Source organism: Lepidochelys kempii, chromosome 12 (assembly GCF_965140265.1).
Source record: "Lepidochelys kempii isolate rLepKem1 chromosome 12, rLepKem1.hap2, whole genome shotgun sequence".
NCBI lineage: Eukaryota > Metazoa > Chordata > Testudines > Cheloniidae > Lepidochelys > Lepidochelys kempii.
Window position 1 is genome coordinate 33061172 of NC_133267.1, and position 18296 is coordinate 33079467.

Sequence of the window (18296 nt, forward strand, 5' to 3'; positions counted from 1 at the left end):
AGGGCCATTCATGCTCTCTGGTTCTGAACATTTAAAATCTTCCTGTTGTATCTTTTGCATGTATAAAATCTGAGTTTGCTCTTGCAGCTTAGGTAGTTAGCCACACAGTTTCTTGATGTGCACACATAAGTGGATGCATGGGCAAAATATATGTGCACGTATGGATGGAGTGGATAATTTTGAGTATGGCTAAAAACTTGGCCCAGGATATCTCATACTGTAGTGCGTGTGTGGACCTTTCTTGGCTTCTGTGGAGCTGTATGCCAGTGCAGTTCTCTGTGCCGGATCAGCACTACAGATCCCAGGTCTCTGACCAGAGGAAACCTAGTTAAGTTGCATAATAATTTGAGGTTCATTCATTCAGCATCTGTTACATTATGCAGCTCACTAAAAACGAAAGTTGCCATTTGTCTGCTGTTAAGTATCCTTGCTAATAGCAACTGCTTTATAACAACAGTTTCTCTTATTGAAACTGTGTGTTTATAAGAACTGTAATGTACTCTATTGCAATTTTGAATCATATTAAGTTTCTTCAATCGTGTCTGTTAATGCAGTATAGAATATTGTCTTGGAGAGCAGATACATGCTGTCTTTTATTTATGTACTTTACATTGAAGATTTTCAGACTTCTCAAGTCTGCAGTGAGCTCTAGTTTCATCTTTCTCCTATTGGGAAGATAGGGTATTAAAGTCCAGTATGGATTCTAGACAGTAATGTCCTTATGAAAACAATTCATAGCCAGAAAAGTTTGTAGGTCTGGAAATTTTGTAGGTATCTTCCATGTATAGAAAAGTGGTTGGGTGGTGGTTTTTACAGTGATTACCAAAAATTCAAAAAATTTTCAAGTTGATAGGAATTTTTCCTTTAAAAGTAGATTGTAGTGGCTATCAGAAGCATTATGGGGATAAAGTAGCCACTGTTTCTGGGGAGACTGCTTCTTGTCACTTAAGTGATTGACAGTGACAGGCTTCCAAAGAGAATCTTAGTCCAGATAAATTCTTTTTGGCTAGATGACTGGTGAAGCTGAGAGGAGTCTGGAGTGTGAGGGTTAGTGGGCAAACGAAAACAGGAAAAAGATGAGGATATTTCCAATGCTCCACATATTGGAGATGGGAAAGACAATTCCTGAATCCGTTCTATTTGTGAATTGAATGGGGGAACCTGAAATTAATTTGGATAAATGAGGCTTTGGAAAAGTGCAGAACTTTTAATACATTTACATGTGTCAAGGGATAATGGTAACAGTTCATGGTAAGTGAGGTTTTACTGTGTTAGGCCCCAGTGACTTTTAAAGTATCACAGCACCTGTACTAATTCCACAGAGCTGAGGGGAAAGTGAAGCACTTCAGAATTCAACAAGAAGGCCGCCTCTTTGTGCTGGGCACCTCTGCCTATTTTGAAAGCTTAGTTGAACTGGTGACCTACTACGAAAAGCACACGCTGTACAGGAAAATGAAACTGCGTTACCCTGTGACTGAGGAACTGCTAGAGCGCTACAGCACGGCAAGTGATTACCTTTGTAATGAAGTGATTCAGTGAAAGATAAACACCCTCCTCCGTAGTAGTAGGAGGTGAAGGAGGATAAAATTCCAACCCTCCCTCCCCCCTCCCAGGGGAAAAAAAGTAACCGCGTACATCAAAGCAGCTTTTTGCAGCTTAGTTTTTTGTCTGTTAAAGAAAAGCTAGGAGACCTGCAGTGATTATGAACCAAATCCATAGCACCACCTGCTAGTTTTTTCAGTTCCACATAATCTCCCTCAGCCTCTCCAAGTTCTTCACAAGCATTTAATGAATTAAGTGATACTTCTGTGAGGTGGTGTGGTTCTACTACTGTTTGATTAAAGATAGGCATAGGCAGGTTAAATGACTTTCCCAAGGCTACATGATGAGCTAGTGATAGAAATGGGCCTCTAATAGAAGTCGGGACTCCCAGCTCTGGTCAGCCCCACAGTTTCTGAATTGCTGAAGTGATACTGTAGATACGTGTGTACAGCACATAAGGATCCCCCACTCTGTAGAACAGTCCTGTTGTAGATTTAAAATATATTTTCTTAACTGTTTTTTCCTCTCCATTTTTAGGAGAAAGATATTAATGCGCTCTATGATGTCAAGATGTATGTGGAGCCTAATGAAATAACCCCATCAGTGGTATGTTTACGTTCAAGTGGTTTTTCGAACTAAACCTTCCTGTAGTGCCTGAAAAGATGTCAGAACATTTGTGTTGATTTTTCTGTTAATTTCAATCACACTTTTCAATATTTGTATCTGGCTTGTGGGGGAAGGTAAAACTCAAGAGGGGTATAATTTTTCCCTACACATTTTCTATATGCAAAGCTAGTATTTACTCATGCAGACAAGAAATTGAGCAGCTGGCTTCTCAGTGTGCATAGGTGATTCTGATATTCACATGAATGCTTGTGTGGATGTGCCTGGAAATTTGAACCTACATATATGCACCGAGTAAAAATGATTACTTGTGCAGGGTTTTGCATGCAAATGAAGGTGGACAGTCTTGCACACTTCTTATACAGTATTGAACTTTTAAAATTTCTTTTATTATGCATGTTTTTAAATGTTAAACAAAAATGGCATGGTAAATACATATTTAGCTGTAATTCTCGCAAAAGCCATCTTGGCTGTAAATGCACATTCAGCTGTAATTCTTTCCCTTCGTGACTAATGATTGTGCATTACTGTGGAAGAATTCAGGTAGAAGTAAATTTCAAGATAAGGAAATTGCTTGTCCTGACAGAAACTTGGGTTTCCTAGAGGAAATGTATTCTGTAGTATTGTTGAGGTTTTGAAGGGGATGATAGGACTGATGCATACCCTGAAGAGAGAGAGACCGCATCCCAAACCCTGAGGCTCAGATTGTATCTGGGTATATGTGAGCAGGGATGATAGCTCACAGTTCTCTGTGTAGAATAACCATGCATCCACAAAAGAAGTACTCTTTTGGCTGGTGTTTGAAGAATACTGGTTAAACAGTGCCACTTCCTTACACCAGCAGATGTCACTCTGGAACCTTGGAGTTAAGCTTACCCAGTCTAAGATCTTTTTTCTTTTGAGATGGATTTATTGATCATTTTGTGACCTGTCCCTCTCTCTGACCCTTTTATTTTGTTTTTTTTACAGCCTCAGAGAACAGTGAAAGCCATATATGACTATAAAGCTAAGAGAAGTGATGAACTGAGCTTCTGCAGAGGGGCCCTAATTCATAACGTCACAAAGGAATCAGGAGGCTGGTAAGGAGAGTGATTCCTTGTAGAAGAGCCGCCACAGAGTGTATGTGATGAGGAAATGAATTCAGCTTTGTGCAGGGGTTCTTAAAATCTCTGCTTCTGACCCAGCCACTGTTCCTTATACATCCCAGAAGTTGATGAAGAAAGAAAATCCCCTTTTACTTTTCTCACCTTCCCACCTTGACACACGTTGTTCCTGCCTGGCTTTTTGACAAGAAGTACTGTAAAGTGTTTGGTAACTGTCAAAGAGCTTTTGAGAGGAGTGACCATGTGGATAGCGCTCTCTGCTGCTGTGTGACATCCAGGTTTGAGTCCTAGCCAGTCCTTTGCTGTCTGGGATGGAAGGGGCAGGGGTCACTGTCTTTACCAGGAGGGAGTGACTTGCATCGCTTGGTAACTGCATTGTGGACAAGCCAATAATGAGGTTGATGGGATCTGAAAGTAGTCCTATCCGTCTCTCCTAGGTAGTGGCATTGCTAGCCCTCGAAGGAAATGGGAGAGAAATGGGCAGGGGAAAAATCTTCCACTGGGAATAGTAAAACTTCTGCTATGAAGGAAATCAGTGCTGCTCTCTGGAACAGCTGGCAGTAGTGGTTCCAAGTATGGCATGGCTTGATTTTTTGCTGCTACCCACATTCTTTTGCAAAAAGAAAAGGAGGACTTGTGGCACCTTAGAGACTAACCAATTTATTTGAGCATGAGCTTTCGTGAGCTACAGCTCACTTCATCTGATGAAGTGAGCTGTAGCTCACGAAAGCTCATGCTCAAATAAATTGGTTAGTCTCTAAGGTGCCACAAGTCCTCCTTTTCTTTTTGCGAATACAGACTAACACGGCTGTTCCTCTGAAACCCACATTCTTTTGATGATCACCCTTTATTGCAGCCTCAGCGCTCCCTTCATTGCTTTCTCCCACTGTCATATCTGTACCTTCCCCCGATACCAAGAACCTATGCTTGGTACAGCCTCCCTATCTCAGGGTGTCAGGCCTGCTTCCTTTCCCCATTCATATCCCTCCCAAAAACCCACCTCTTGCAGGAGACCCTCCAAAGGCTAACCCTGGGTCAGTGCAGCATCCCTCTCCATGCTTTGCACAACACCCCTTGAAAACCAAAATGGATTTAGGTTATCTCCATCCTCTGAGTATCTGCCCACAAGTTTTCATTCCTACCTGGCTTATAAATTGATTGGAATGCTTAGGAATCTAATGTCCTCTAGTTGTTTCCACGAAGCAATCAACCACATAATAGTGTTTAGTGCTGGAGGGGAAGCTCCTTAAGTCATTAACTGCAGTTTGCAATAGCTGCAATCCCTTTGAAATCACCTACCACAGTTAATGATCTCTTTGTTAGAGCTTTTAGCTGCTTCATCACTTTTATTTTGGCAATAGCCAACTAGCAAGCTGGTCTTGGGTATTAATGACCAATTTCTTGAAGATTATTGCTTAATTAATGGTCTGTGTTTGAAGGTCTTCAGTTGTCTCTTTTTTAAATTTCAGGTGGCAAGGAGACTATGGAGAAAAAGTCCAACACTATTTTCCATCTAATTACGTTGAAGACATGTCAACTGATAACTTAGCAGACCTTGAAAGCCAGGTGAGGAGTTCAGGGTTTGGTTCATGTCTTCCATTAGCACGATGCTGCCCTCTGCACACTGAGTTGGTTTCTCTCATTCATGGGATTATAACTATATGTTGTGCATGATGCAGCCTTAGCATAGAGTAGAAAAGTACACATAGTGTTTGCCGTCCTTGGGGCTGTGCAGACACAATTGTCTTCTGTCCTTGATGCCACTAGTTTTGTTTGGCAGGTTATTCCTAGTGGAACTGCATTTGGGGAGAGGTATTGACGGGGTGTGTTATAAGCAATTCCCTGCAGGCTAAAGATTAGCATACAGTAACTCCTCACTAAACAGTCTAGTTATGTTCTTGAAAAATGCGACTTTAAGCGAAACGATGTTAAGCGAATCCAATTTCCCCATAAGAATTAATATAAATGGGGGGGTTAGATTCCAGGAAAATTTTTTTTCACCAGACAAAAGACATTATATACATATACAGTATAAGTTTTAAACAATTTTAAACAAATAATTAATTTAATACTGTACTCAGCAGTGATGATTGTGAAGCTTGGTTGAGGTGGTGGAGTCAGAGGGTGAAAGAGGGTGGATCGTCTGGCTGCTCCTCTTGCTATTCTTTCCAATGTGCTGGGCTACTCAACCCCCCAGCTCTGCCCCAGGCCCACCTCCACTCCACACCCCCGGCCTCTTCCTGCCTCTGCTCCACTGCCCTCCCCAAAGCATGCCATATCCTCACTCCTCTCCCTCCCCCTCCCCCAGCCTCCTGAATGCCACAAAACAGCTGATCTTGGAGTTGCTGATCCATGGGGCTGCCGGTGGGTGGGAGGTGCTGGGTGTGGGTGTGGAAGGAAGCTGATGGGGGCTGCCGGCCCACCCTGGTTCCAAGCCCCCACGGCCAAACAACGTTATAAGTAAACATTGTTCTACTTTAAATAAGTATGTTCTCTAATAGATCAACAGCGTAACAACAAAACAACGCTACCCAGGACAACGTTAAATAAGGAATTTCTGTACATGGTCAGATTTTCAGATAGATATGTGGAACAATTATGTGCCCCACATATGCACTTAATTTGCCAACATAGTTACTGCAATGGTTTTTGCAAATGGGAAAACGGAATGCACAAATGCATCTAATTAGCTGTTTTCACACCCTGTTACCCAGTAGGTAATTGAACCAATTGTGCCAGCCAAAAGCATGTGAAAATGTGTTCCAGAGTCTTTGACAAAGAGCAATTTAATCTAACAAATGAAAGCAAAAGTCTGAGTAGGCAGTTATTAAATTGCATGAATCCTTTTGGTTTTTTAAAATAAAATGTTTGATGAACCCTCAGATCAGTGATGCCTTGGGTGTGTGTGGGGAAATTTATATGAACACTTCGGTTTTTCTGGTATTGTAAAGGAAAGCTTTAAAAATGAGTAATTATGCTAGGACAGTAGCTTTGTAATGTAATAGTCAAAATACAGTGAACCGGTTGAATTGAAGACCCACAGATGAACCAGGGTTATTCCCAGCCTCACTAGACATCTTTCATCCATAATGAGAGATCCTCTCACTAAAAGTGAACTTTTTAAACAGAGCCCTTGACGGTTTCTCCATGACACTGTGGGCAGTTATAGGCGGTTAACTTTGTGTTTAATTTTTGTTATGCATCCTGTGACTACTGATTAAAAAGGGAAAAGATTAAGAGAATCAAATTAAACCCATTGTTTCCTCACAGATTATTGAGGACAACCCCTTAGGATCTCTGTGTCGTGGCATACTGGTCCTCAATGCATACAATGTCGGTACGTAGCCTCTGAAGCTTGTAGCGGGATTCCTAGATTTTCCTCCTTTATTTGGGCTGTTTCCCCTAGAGAAGGAAAGATGATGCTATCTATTCAGCCTGACAAGAGATTTTATCATAGTGGAAATCTGTATGGTTGGCTGCTGCATTGAACCAGCCATTCATACAGCATGCAGGTAAGACTAAAAGAGTTGATACATTTTTGTATGTGTCTGTTGTTACTGTGCTGTCCAATAGTGAAAATGCCACAAGGGAAGTATGGCAAGGCTTTTGTCTTCGTACTGGAACCCAAGAATCCAGAAGACCCTCCGGTTGAATTTGCAACAGATACAGTGGAAGAGCTGTTTGAATGGTTCCAAGGCATCAGGGAAATCACACGGAAAACTGCAGAAGAGGTACCAGTAGAAAAGGAAATTTTTGTTTTATTTTGCAATGGATAGTTATAAAATTAGGAAATAATGAGTCTTCGGCCATTTGAGAACCACTTAAGCTCCCCAAACCTCACTAAAGCCTGAACCGCTGAAGTCTCTTGCATATTTATTTTACAGGACTTGGTTCTGCAGTTTGACTTCAGTGCGACTATTTACATGGTTAAAGTAAAACACCTCACTAATCTGGGTCTTGTTTTCTAAATTTTCAGGCACCTCAGGATAGTTAGCAGAACGTCAGCCATCAAAGAGAATTTTAACACTTTCAGCAGAGTTCTCCCTCAAGTTGATGACTTGAGTGCTTTATGCCTTGTGGTGTTGCCTGCATCTATGCAGAGTAAATAGGATATACTAAAAAATGATAATGGTAGTGTTTTACGTCCACTTAGCACAGGTGTAAGTTATGGCATGCCTTGTGCAAGGCAGTGGAGAACCAAGCTTGACAAGTATTATAGTAAATCCCCGAATGTATGTGCTATCTGAGCTCCTTTGCCTAAACTCCTCTTCATAATCCTGCTTCCTACCTCTGCTGTCTAGTGTATACATTTGTAAAACACTTTCCTACTTGTGCCAATAACTTTATTATATACGGCTAGTAATAATTTGCAGTTTGGAATTCCTCACTTTATCTTCACCTGGGTGTTTTCCAGGTCTCTGAAGATTTCCCCCCACTTCAGCTTCTCAACTCAGGGCTTTATCCACTTTGTCATCCCTGTTTTATATCGGCACTAACCGTGTCCTAGGAATAGTCTATTATTGTTGGTATTCATTCCTGGTTAGCTATCCTTAGAAGTGTACTTTTAAGAACGAGTTTACAGCACCTGGAAATGCTCCTTTGCTCGTGAAAACATTGCTTTTAAGTGAAAGCTGTATGTCTATTAGGATGTTACACTGTGGTGGGTCACTATGTATTACAAAGAGGTAATAGCTTATATCTGCACTTCTCCAAGGCTATGTCAGTTCATAATACTAAATTCCTCTTTGCTTTTCTTAGACCACAGCACACAGTCTCTGGTCTGGTGACTGCTTCTGGAAAAACGTCTCTCTGCAGCTCCTGTTTTCCTCCCTCCTCCTGCTGTTGTGAGAATTTCTTTTGGAGATTTCCTATTTCCTACTGCTTTGTAGCCTTTTGTACTGAAGCTAGTAACTATTCAGTATGTGACTCCATTTATACTTCCTATCCTGCAATCACTTCTTGAATCTTTTTTGTAATTTTGATCACTTCCTGCCAAATTCTACCTTCACTTGATGCAGGGCTCTCATTGACTTCAGTGGCTTCTAATCTGCACCAGGAATGGCCATGAATAGCTGCTGCCTGCCAAAGTGAGGAGTAGCCTGGTTCCCCAACTCCCATTTGAATGGGTTGCAGGTATCCTCATTCAGCTCCCACAACACCAAGATTTAAACCATCTAGTATTGCAGTAGATTATGGACTTTTCCATAATGATGCCTGTTTGATAGTAAATTATTTTTTCATACCTGGAAACGCTGGCTTGCTTTGCAAAAAGTGAACTGCTGGAGCAGCGCGCTTTGCATTTGGAGACAGCTGGAATTCAGTCTTGGAGGCACAAGAGATACTTAATCCTGATCGAGATCATAAATAAATGGAGATAAACTTCATTATGCTTTGCATTTTTTTGTCTGTGCATTTATATGAGGGTGTTGAGTCAAGAATTTAGCTAGATTTATATGGATGTACATAAAAACAGTAATTTAGCTGCCAAGCTTCTTTATATGATTCCGATTCAGGAAAATGCTTAGGCCTAGATTTTTAAAGGTATTGAGGCGGTTGCTGCACTCAACTTGCAATGTCTAAGTCTCATTTTGAAAATTAATTTAGATACTTAGGAACCTGAGTGCCTAAATCCCTTTTGAAAACGAGACTTAAACTGCTAAACCCATTAGGTATTGCAACACTGAGTGCAGCAACACTTAAATGCCTTTAAAAATCTGGGCCTTAAGCACATGCTTAACTGCTTTCTTGAATTGGGGATAAATGTGTATGTAGGACCTCTGGTTTTAGGTTTTAACCAATAAAGACCACCTCCCCCCATTAAAAAAATGAAATAGGTGTTTTTATCCAGCAAACACTGGATAAACACTGTAAATGGTTATTTGCCTCTAAGGGCCTGTCCAAACAGAGCAGTAATGTGGACTACAGGAGTGTGATTCCTAAAGCACAATAGGATGTTGTACATTAATTGGTCCATGTAGACCCTGCTGGTGTGCACTAAAGGCTCCCTAGTGTGCTTTTATGTAGTGCTGTTTGAAACAGCACTATGTTAAAGTGCCTTAGGGAACATTACAAAGAGATTACTTGTTACAGTATATACTACTGTAATGAGTAATGGATATAAGATAATATCCATTACTCATTACAGTATACAAGTGAGAGACCCGAAAACCCCGAGTTATTGGAAACCTACATAAAACTAAAAAATTGTTAAAAATGAACACCCAAAATTATATTAATAAACCCTGAAAAACAGAAGCCCTAAATATATGTCACATCCAAGTGCATTTATGAAGTGTTAAATATGAAATCAGGGAGCTGGGAGTATTTTAACATAATCATCCTTTCTTTAGAATATGTCCTAGTTTATTGTGCCATCATGTTCTACATATGTGCAATCTAAAAATATTTTTTTAATCTTAAACAGGAGACTAGGAGGAAGTACTGGGAAAAGAATCAATTAATTGCCATTGAATTATCTGACTTGGTAATCTACTGCAAACCTACAAGCAAATCCAAGGACAATTTAGGTGATTTATTTTTAATAATAATTTTCGCCTTGCCTGCTTGCATGCTAATCCAGTTCAAAGAAACATTATTTGAAATTTCAGAATTGAAAATAAAATACCTCCTTTCTGTACTGGGAGAGCTCATGCAGCAGGATTTTCAGTGGCAAATTGGAACTGTACACTGGAGAGAGCTTTATAGTATTCAAATGATAAAGTGTCAGGTAAAATCTAGTGAGTTATTAGAATTGTTTTGAGCATACATCTCAACCTGTCGAGGCTCAAGTCTGGGACAAAATGTGGAACAAACTCAATCTAAAATAGACTTGCTCTACATTATGTAATATTTTGCTGTAACAGTCTGATTGTCACTTACAATAAGACCCCTTGAAGCTACTGGAGTGACATGAAGATGTCTTAATGTAAATGAGAATGTGGGGCAATAACAGTAAAAATTTCTGGATTGACACTGAAATTGATTACTTGCTGGGTTTTTGCCATTGTAACCAGATCCATGGAATACCCAACAAATATCCCCTTCCTGCTTAAGATTCTTTGTGAATGCTTGCAGTAAGCCGTAAAGGTAGATTTGAGGTGTTAACCATGGCTTGCCCTCCATTCCTCCACTTACATACAGGAAAGGATGTGCTGCAGTGCTCAAATGAGCATTATTAGCAGTGATGGGATGAGAACAACACTGTAGCCTTCATCCAGTCCCACCACAATGAGCAGTTAGAGAACTTGTCAGGCAGACAGGTTATTTTAATTTTCAGACTTGATGTTCAACTTGCGGTGTGTGTATTAACAAGAAGTCAATTATTCTGTGTTAAAGGGTGAGGTAAAGCAAGGCTCCAGTGGAAATGGAGAATAAATGGTGGTTTCTTTCTCCTTTTTTTGCCTTTTTCTCCTCCCCTCCTTCTGTGTAGAAAATCCTGATTTCAGAGAAGTCCGTTCTTTTGTGGAAAACAAAGCTGAAAGTGTTGTCAGGCAGAAGCCTGGTGAGCTGTTGAAATACAACCAAAAGGGACTGACGCGGGTCTACCCTAAAGGACAGAGGGTTGACTCATCTAACTATGACCCATTTCGCCTCTGGTTTTGTGGCGCCCAGATGGTGTCTCTTAATTTCCAGACCCCAGGTAACATTCTCATAAAGAGGAGCTTTAATTTGTTTTTCATTCTTTCAATTGACCATTAAGAAGTTCCCCCTCTAGTTTCTCCACCACCCTGGACATTGTGGTTGATATCTTACGAAAACAGGAAGATAGATGGAAGAAGGAATGTGAGTGCTTGAGAGGATTGAAACTATATGAGTTGTTTGCTTGTGACTCTGTGGATTGGCTACTTGGGCAGATCACAGAAAATTCATCTCCATACACCCTGCAGAGTTCACTTGTGGGACCTGATCCAACTCCTTTGAAATAGTGGAGTCTTTCTCTTAACTTTAATGGGTGTTGGACTGGCATGTACGACCACAACAAGTGTAAATCAGCATAGCTCTACTGATTTCGATAGTGACACCGATTAACAGCAGCTGAGGATCAGGCCCTCTTACTTCCGTAGGCGCCGACTTCTACTTGCGCCGGTTGGTGCTCGACCCCCCCTTTTCCCCCGGCCCGGCTCCACCCGCTCTCTCCCTGCCCCTATTCCAACTTCTGCCCAAAATCCCCATCTCAGCCCTGTCTCCTCCCCTGAGCGCACCACGTTCCCGCTCCTCCCCCCTCCCTCCCAGAGCTTGCTACACTGCCAACAGCTGTTTGGCAGCAGCAAACGCTGGGAGGTAGGCAGAGGAGCAGGGATGCGGCTCACTCAGGGGAGAAGGTGGAGGAGGAGATGAGGGGTAGGGTGGGGAGAGGAGCTTGGCTGCCGGTGGGTGCACAGTAGCTACTAATTTTTCCCCATGGGTGCTCCAGCTCCGGAGCACCCACGGAGTCGGCACCTATGCTTACTTCACATTGTACTGTGTTGTGTTAACTGAGTAACTCAATTTAATGATCAAGAGATACTAGATGAGCTGGTTGGAGAAATTTTGGTGTCAGAATACACAGTACCATTAAAATTGATACACTTCATGAAATTGTGTCAGGTGCACAAGAATTTCATTTCCTGTTTTAACATTTTTGGATATGAATTGTATAGATTTTTTTTCATTTTGAGATCACTTTCATTTTGTTTCTTAATTTTGTATGATCATAAAACTATTTTTAAAAGATCAGAATCTAAACGAAATATTTCAATTTTGTCAAAATGAAATGTTTTGATTGACTTGGAAAAAAATTGCAGAATTTTCTTTCATGGGGAATTTTGAAATGTTCCATTTTTGTTCCTTTCAAAACCTCAAGATGTTTTCTGAAAGTAGCTTTTTCCCTTTGCACAGCTCTAGCGATATCAGCTTGTATTTGTTACTATATTGATATTTTGACCAGTTCACTGGCAAGGGAAAATGTGTTTGAATTGGAAATTCACAACATTTCTGGTTTGACAGAATTTTCTCTTGGCTTTGATATGAAGTTCAGTGTGAATCCAAGTGTCTCTTTTAGATTTCTAATCAGTGGACCAATGACAATCAGTTCTAATTACTGAAGTGAAACGTTAGTCATCACCTAGTCTTTGTGAAAGTGGCAACCAGTGGGAATGGCACTAAAGAGCCATCAAATTGATACTTTGTCGTCCTTTTGGATTTAATAAAATGGGAACTCTACTGTCATGGCTATTTCATTCTTTCCCTAGATAAATACATGCAAATAAACCATGCCTTGTTTTCACTTAATGGACGGACTGGATACATTCTGCAGCCAGAAAGCATGCGAAATGAGGACTATGACCCAATGCCAAGTGAATCAAAGAGGAAACTGCAGATGCTTTTGACAGTGAGGGTAAATGTTTTCTTTTGTAAATATATTCTTACTAGTAGTAAAGGTCTATATGACTCACTACAAATAAAACTATTATATTTTCAGAGCAAGAGCTGTGACAATTATCAAAACATACTTTATTTAAATGTCAGTGTTTTAGGAATAAAACTAATTCTGCTACTTTCCCTGAAATGAAATAAGTTTCTCTCTGTCACGTCAATGAATATAGAACAGAAAAAAATGGAATGCATATGGTGACTATTCAAAATCAAATCAAATCAACTTACATTGAACCCCACCTTAGTTCTCATTAGAAAGATCCGATTAGAGACTGGTTAGCAACAGAGTTATTAGTTCAGCAGGTTTCCAATTTGACAGAAATAGGTTTTTATAATGAAAAAAAGAAACTAAGAAAAAAATTAGCTTTAACACGATAGGGGAAAATGCAGCTATTTTGGTTCACTTCATCCTTTCTGAATCTCATTTTTCATTAAGAAAAAGAGTTTCTTGTTTGAAAATTACACTACAGTGGGTCCTGGCACCATCTGTAAGCTGAACTTGTTTGTGTTCTCAGCTGCTATTCAGTAAGAGAGACGTCTTCCAAAATAGCATATGTTTTATGAGAAATGATGGTAAGGAACAAACACACTGTAACCACTTCTCACTGCAGTTTGGATGCAGACACGGGCTATAAAAGTAAAGCAAAAGAACAAGTGCTTTTTAAAAAATGTAAGAAGTGCTAAAAGAGTACAGAACCTCACTATTATCTCGTCATCTTGAGAGTGGAACTGTGGCATTTGAAGTGAGGCATCTTCTGTATGTTCTGTGAAAGTGTGGTATACAGAGCTGAATTTTCAGACACAGTTCTCCATTTTTGCAGACACATTTTTGTACCCATACTTATTTATGCTCATGATTTAGGTCACTTAAATGTTTGTCAAGTGCATTCATTGACATGCATTTACAAGTGCATTCATTGACCAGCATGTGGAAGTGACCAGAACTGTGGTCACAAATAATTGCTTGTGCCGGATTACACCTCAAATAATTTGTGCTTGCAAGAATGGAGGTCCACTTAAAACTGGATTGAAAATTTGATTCAGACTCTTGAATGCATATGAGCAAGAGAGAAAGAAAGAAAAAGAGGTTGTGTGTGTATCTATATATTGCATCCAAAAAAATCGACCTTGAAAGATGTTCAGATTGCAAAGATAAGCACACACAAATCAGGAAATGCCAGAGTTATGTTTGCATGTGCAACTCTGATTCAACCCCCTTGTGTATACATTGAGGTACAGTCTTTAATTATATAGTCACATACTATTTTTTCCACAGAATCTCACCTCATTCGGTAAGATTGAGGTGCACTCCCTTTCCTCTTATCCATTTTTCACTCCTCTGCATTTGAGTCAGGCACCTTCCTCCTTCTACACCATGATGCCTGCAGGGAAGTATTGAGAGCACAGGAGGAACAGCCTCCCTGCTCTCAGTTTCTGTGTCTGCTGCCACAGTGGCCCCTTAGCAGCTGGGAAGAGCAATTGCAAGCAAAGTCCTGCTCAGCCTCCCTGCAACCCTTCACTCACTGTAGGGAAGGCACATGCACAGTCTAGTTGGCACATAAGAGCTGTGAGGGGATGGAGCATGCCCAGTACAGAGAGAATCACTGGAGAATTTAGCTGCTAAATTCTAACAAGTCTGTTCTGAGCATGTGATTTTTTTTGGAGGCTTATAACTTGGCCATATTTGCACGTATCTTCACAAGGATGTCAATGGGCACCTCCCTGACAGCAGGGAAATCCCTTGCCAAATTTCAAGTCCCTGCTCTAGAGTGTGGAGGTGCTAGAGCTTCTTAATGAAATGGTTATAAGAGGGGTTTTTTTGTTTGTTTCCCTCCCCTTCCCCCTCCCACCGCAGACCAAATATCCTATTTTTCTCTAATCTCATTTCGGAAATGGCTGAACCATTTTAGCTGAAAATTAAAAATAAACAAACAAGCCACTCTTCCCCATCAGCCTGAGGCAGATACTCAGCATGGAAAATTTTAGCTTGAATCGTTCAAGCTTGGAGTTATGCAAAGTTATAAGCAACTGAAAACAGGATTTTACATTGGAAAGTGTAGGGCAATCTTAACTATAAGTGTAGTTACCTGTGCCAGTGATACTTGTGTGTGTTTGTAAATATATATATTTCTACACACATCCATCTGTCCAGGAGAGAAAGGGCATATATGCGTGCTCTCTTGAGGACTATTTGATAAGAAAAATAGTTGCCTTTTTCAGTGGCACTGTTTAATAGTTCTGTAGACCACTAGCAGTGGTAAAATGCAGTGCCAAGTTTTTTTTCAAATACTGGTATAACCTATTGTCCGTTTATAGGTTTTAGGTGCTCGCCATCTGCCTAAACCCGGCAGAAGCATTGCCTGTCCATTTGTAGAGGTGGAGATTTGTGGGGCCGAATGTGATAATAGCAAGTTCAAGACAACAGTTGTGAGTGAGTATCTGCACAACTTTCTGGGTGGGAGTGGAGTTATATTTGCAGTGCACTAAATAAAATTGGTAGAGGACATCCATCATGCATGCTATCTATAATTAAGGTTAAAATTTTGTCATGATTATTTTTAGTAAAAGTCATGGACAGGCTGCGGGTAATAAACAGAAATTTACAGAAGCTTGTGACTTGTCCGACTTTTACTAAAAATAATGGGTAGAGGGTTGACCGGTGGACAATTGAGCGGGAGGGAGGGCGGGAGCCTTGCTGTGGGGCGGGGTGACCAGCACCTGCTGCATGCAGTGCCTCGGAGCTGCAGGGTCTCCCCACAACCCCAGTGCTGAAGTGGAAAATGTCACGGAGGTCTCTGAAAGTCACAAAATTCGTGACTTCCATGAAATAATCTTTTCCTTATCTATAATTTACAAATATCATAGACCAGAAGGATAAGGTGACTTTATTGCTCTTAACTGGTGATCATGTATTAGTAGGCTAGTGCTTGCCTCAGAACCAATTAATTTTAGAACCTTCACTTTGTGTCAAATTCAGGCAGAGAAACATGCAAGTGTTAAACTGTGTTAGGTTCATAATGTGCATTTCTGTTAAGTTTCTGACTATGTGTAATTTCCATATTTTAAAATTGCTTGGTAAGTTGAAAGTGTCTCTGAAGATGCTAGATGCAGTGTTCAGAGCTCTGTGTAGCTTGAAAGCTTGTCTCTTTCACCAACAGAAGTTGGTCCAATAAAAGATATTACCTCACCCACCTTGTCTTTTTGAAGATGCTAGTCAGTTTCTGAAGGTGCACTCCAAACAGAAAGATTCTAAGTCCTGAGGCTATTATATTTAGGTTTGAGTTCAAAGATTAGATCATTTCTTTGGCGATATCTTGGACAAGAAGGGCGGTAATACAGCTATGGAGCATGCAAAGTGTTATCGTCTTGATCCAGAGCCCAATAAAGTCAAGGAAATACCCCATTGATCTCATGGAGCTGTGTGTGCAAATGAGGTTCATTTACTAAATGTATCTGTGTGGGCCAGAGTTACACTAAAAGCCAAACCGGGGTAAGGATTTTAAATGTGAGGGTCCTACTCCACGATTTTTCTTACTTTAAGCCATGTGATTGGCTGTCTATTTTAGTGCCTGATTTTGGCATTTCTAGATGCACTGCTGTTTCTCTGTGACAGATGAGGCCGTGCAAAATTCTGGGTGTGGAATGAGTTCAGAATGTTCAGTAGAGAGCTGCACCAGTAGGGGAAACTGCAGTGTTTCCCAGAGAAGAGTATTTTGACCTTTATATTTTGTATTTGTATCGACCTTCAGAGCCAGATTTTCAGCCTCCAGCACACGTGCAGATGACCCCACAAAACTCCACCAATGAGTATGCAAACTGGATAGGTGCATATCTGTCTACTTAGTATGTTTCATGCTAGTGTCTGTTTTTAAGCTCAGACCTGGGGCTTGTTTTTCATTAATTCGTGGGAAGCAATTCCCCTTTTAAAAATAGATGTCCAGGGAGGTTTGTTTATATAAATATATTAAATATGAAGAAATGTATTTAAATTTAGATTTTTTAAAATAGATTTGTCCTCCCCCCAAGAACTTCTTGAGTGGGCATACAAAAACAGCTGGGATAAGGAATTTCAGACTTCATATATAATCCCAGCATCTGCCCTTGGATATACACTTGTATGTGCATAAAGGGAAGTGATTGCATCATATCAAAAATTTTTTCTTTTCATTTCAGATGACAATGGCCTTAACCCAGTTTGGGTACCCTGTCCAGAGCAAGTGAAGTTTGAAATTTATGATCCTAACCTAGCGTTTCTGCGCTTCGTTGTTTACGAGGAGGATATGTTCAGTGACCCCAACTTCTTAGCACATGCCACTTTTCCCATCAAAGGAATCAAATCAGGTAAAGATCAATAGGGTGTCATAAAGTGTTAAGCAAGAAACATGGTCTTTAGAACTGGTAGTACTGCGCATTTGCTCTCAAAACTTAGGTAGTAAAGGGCCCATCCAGCTGAAACACACCTTGGGAGATAGCTACTCTAAACTGAAAATACCACACCCTCGCTCTGAACAAGGATGTCCGGCGTGTTGAAAATAATCTTTTAAATGAATCGCCCACCACCAAATTGTTTTTCATTCTTTCTGCAAGAGGAAAGGGTTACACAGAACAAGTTGTATCAGCAACGAGAAAGTGGGTATGGAACAACCTACTACTGCAGTATGATCAGTTTCACGGTGGGAAGTAAAGGCATCTCCTGCATTCTTGGTCCCACTAGTTTGAGACTGATAGATTTAAATCTGACCCTCTCGATTAGGAGAGAGCAAATGCCAAAAAAGGATCGATGTTCTCCACCCTGCTCAACACCCAGTTATAGGTTTATTTTGGAGAGGTAACAGTATCAGCAGTGCTGTGTTTGTGCCTACCTTCTAATGATTTGATTATGGAATGATTACTGTGATTTAATTCATTTTGCCACAGTCTCCGTTTCATTAATGTGATTGTGTGCCCAGAATGAGTTCTGGAGAGATCACTGCTTAAGATTCTTCTGCTTGTGTTCTACCTTTGCTTTTTTAGCTGATCCAAATGTGGGCATCCCTTGAGTTAACTTCTGATTTCTCCAGACCTGGTTTGATTTGCAGGGCTGTGGGAAAACTTCGTCACCCCATCTCTGCCTGCCGCTTCCTTGTAAACTTCAAAGCTCTGCCTGCTCCAAGGAATGGAGCAGGTGAGCAGAATGGAAGGATCTACCCAATCCCATACATGCTTGCCCCCAACTGCAAGCAACCCTTCCTCCTTACTTTAATTACCTCTGTGTACCTTCTCCCCAGGTTTTAGGTCAGTACCTCTCAAAAATGGTTACAGTGAAGATACAGAGCTGGCTTCCCTTCTGGTTTTCTGTGAAATGCAGCAAGTTCTGGTAAGTGCAAAGCCACTTCCTGTGTGTTACACTTTCCTCATCACTTCCGCTACGCCCAAAGCATGGGTCAGTGAGTCCTTTGTGGTAACTAAGAGGTGATAGTTCGCTCATATATTTCTGCCTGATATTGTGTGACCCTTAAATCTTTCACACTGGTTCCTGAATGTTCATTAACCAGAATTCAGTTGCTCGCTATCTGGGTGGAGAGATGTCTCACTCTTTTAAAGAGTGTTCTGCTCACACAGCAGCATTGCCGC

At 40.7% G+C, this 18296-nt stretch overlaps 1 protein-coding gene across 7 annotated transcripts in view; it reads left to right on the forward strand.

Moving 5' to 3' along the window:
* The window catches only part of PLCG2 (phospholipase C gamma 2), a 94172-nt gene that overhangs the window by 63188 nt on the left and 12688 nt on the right, over positions 1–18296 (forward strand). For 5 of the 7 annotated variants that reach the window (XM_073308055.1, XM_073308054.1, XM_073308053.1 and 2 more), the window contains 12 exons: positions 1323–1503; positions 2080–2148; positions 3136–3245; positions 4739–4835; positions 6540–6606; positions 6843–7000; positions 9694–9796; positions 10699–10908; positions 12500–12645; positions 15000–15114; positions 16857–17024; positions 17951–18039. In XM_073308055.1, the coding sequence (XP_073164156.1) occupies positions 1323–1503; positions 2080–2148; positions 3136–3245; positions 4739–4835; positions 6540–6606; positions 6843–7000; positions 9694–9796; positions 10699–10908; positions 12500–12645; positions 15000–15114; positions 16857–17024; positions 17951–18039 (1513 nt within the window). Of the gene's footprint in view, positions 1–1322; positions 1504–2079; positions 2149–3135; positions 3246–4738; positions 4836–6539; positions 6607–6842; positions 7001–9693; positions 9797–10698; positions 10909–12499; positions 12646–14999; positions 15115–16856; positions 17025–17950; positions 18040–18296 lie in introns of those variants that run through there. The other 2 variants (XM_073308058.1, XM_073308059.1) reach the window with 2 other exon arrangements.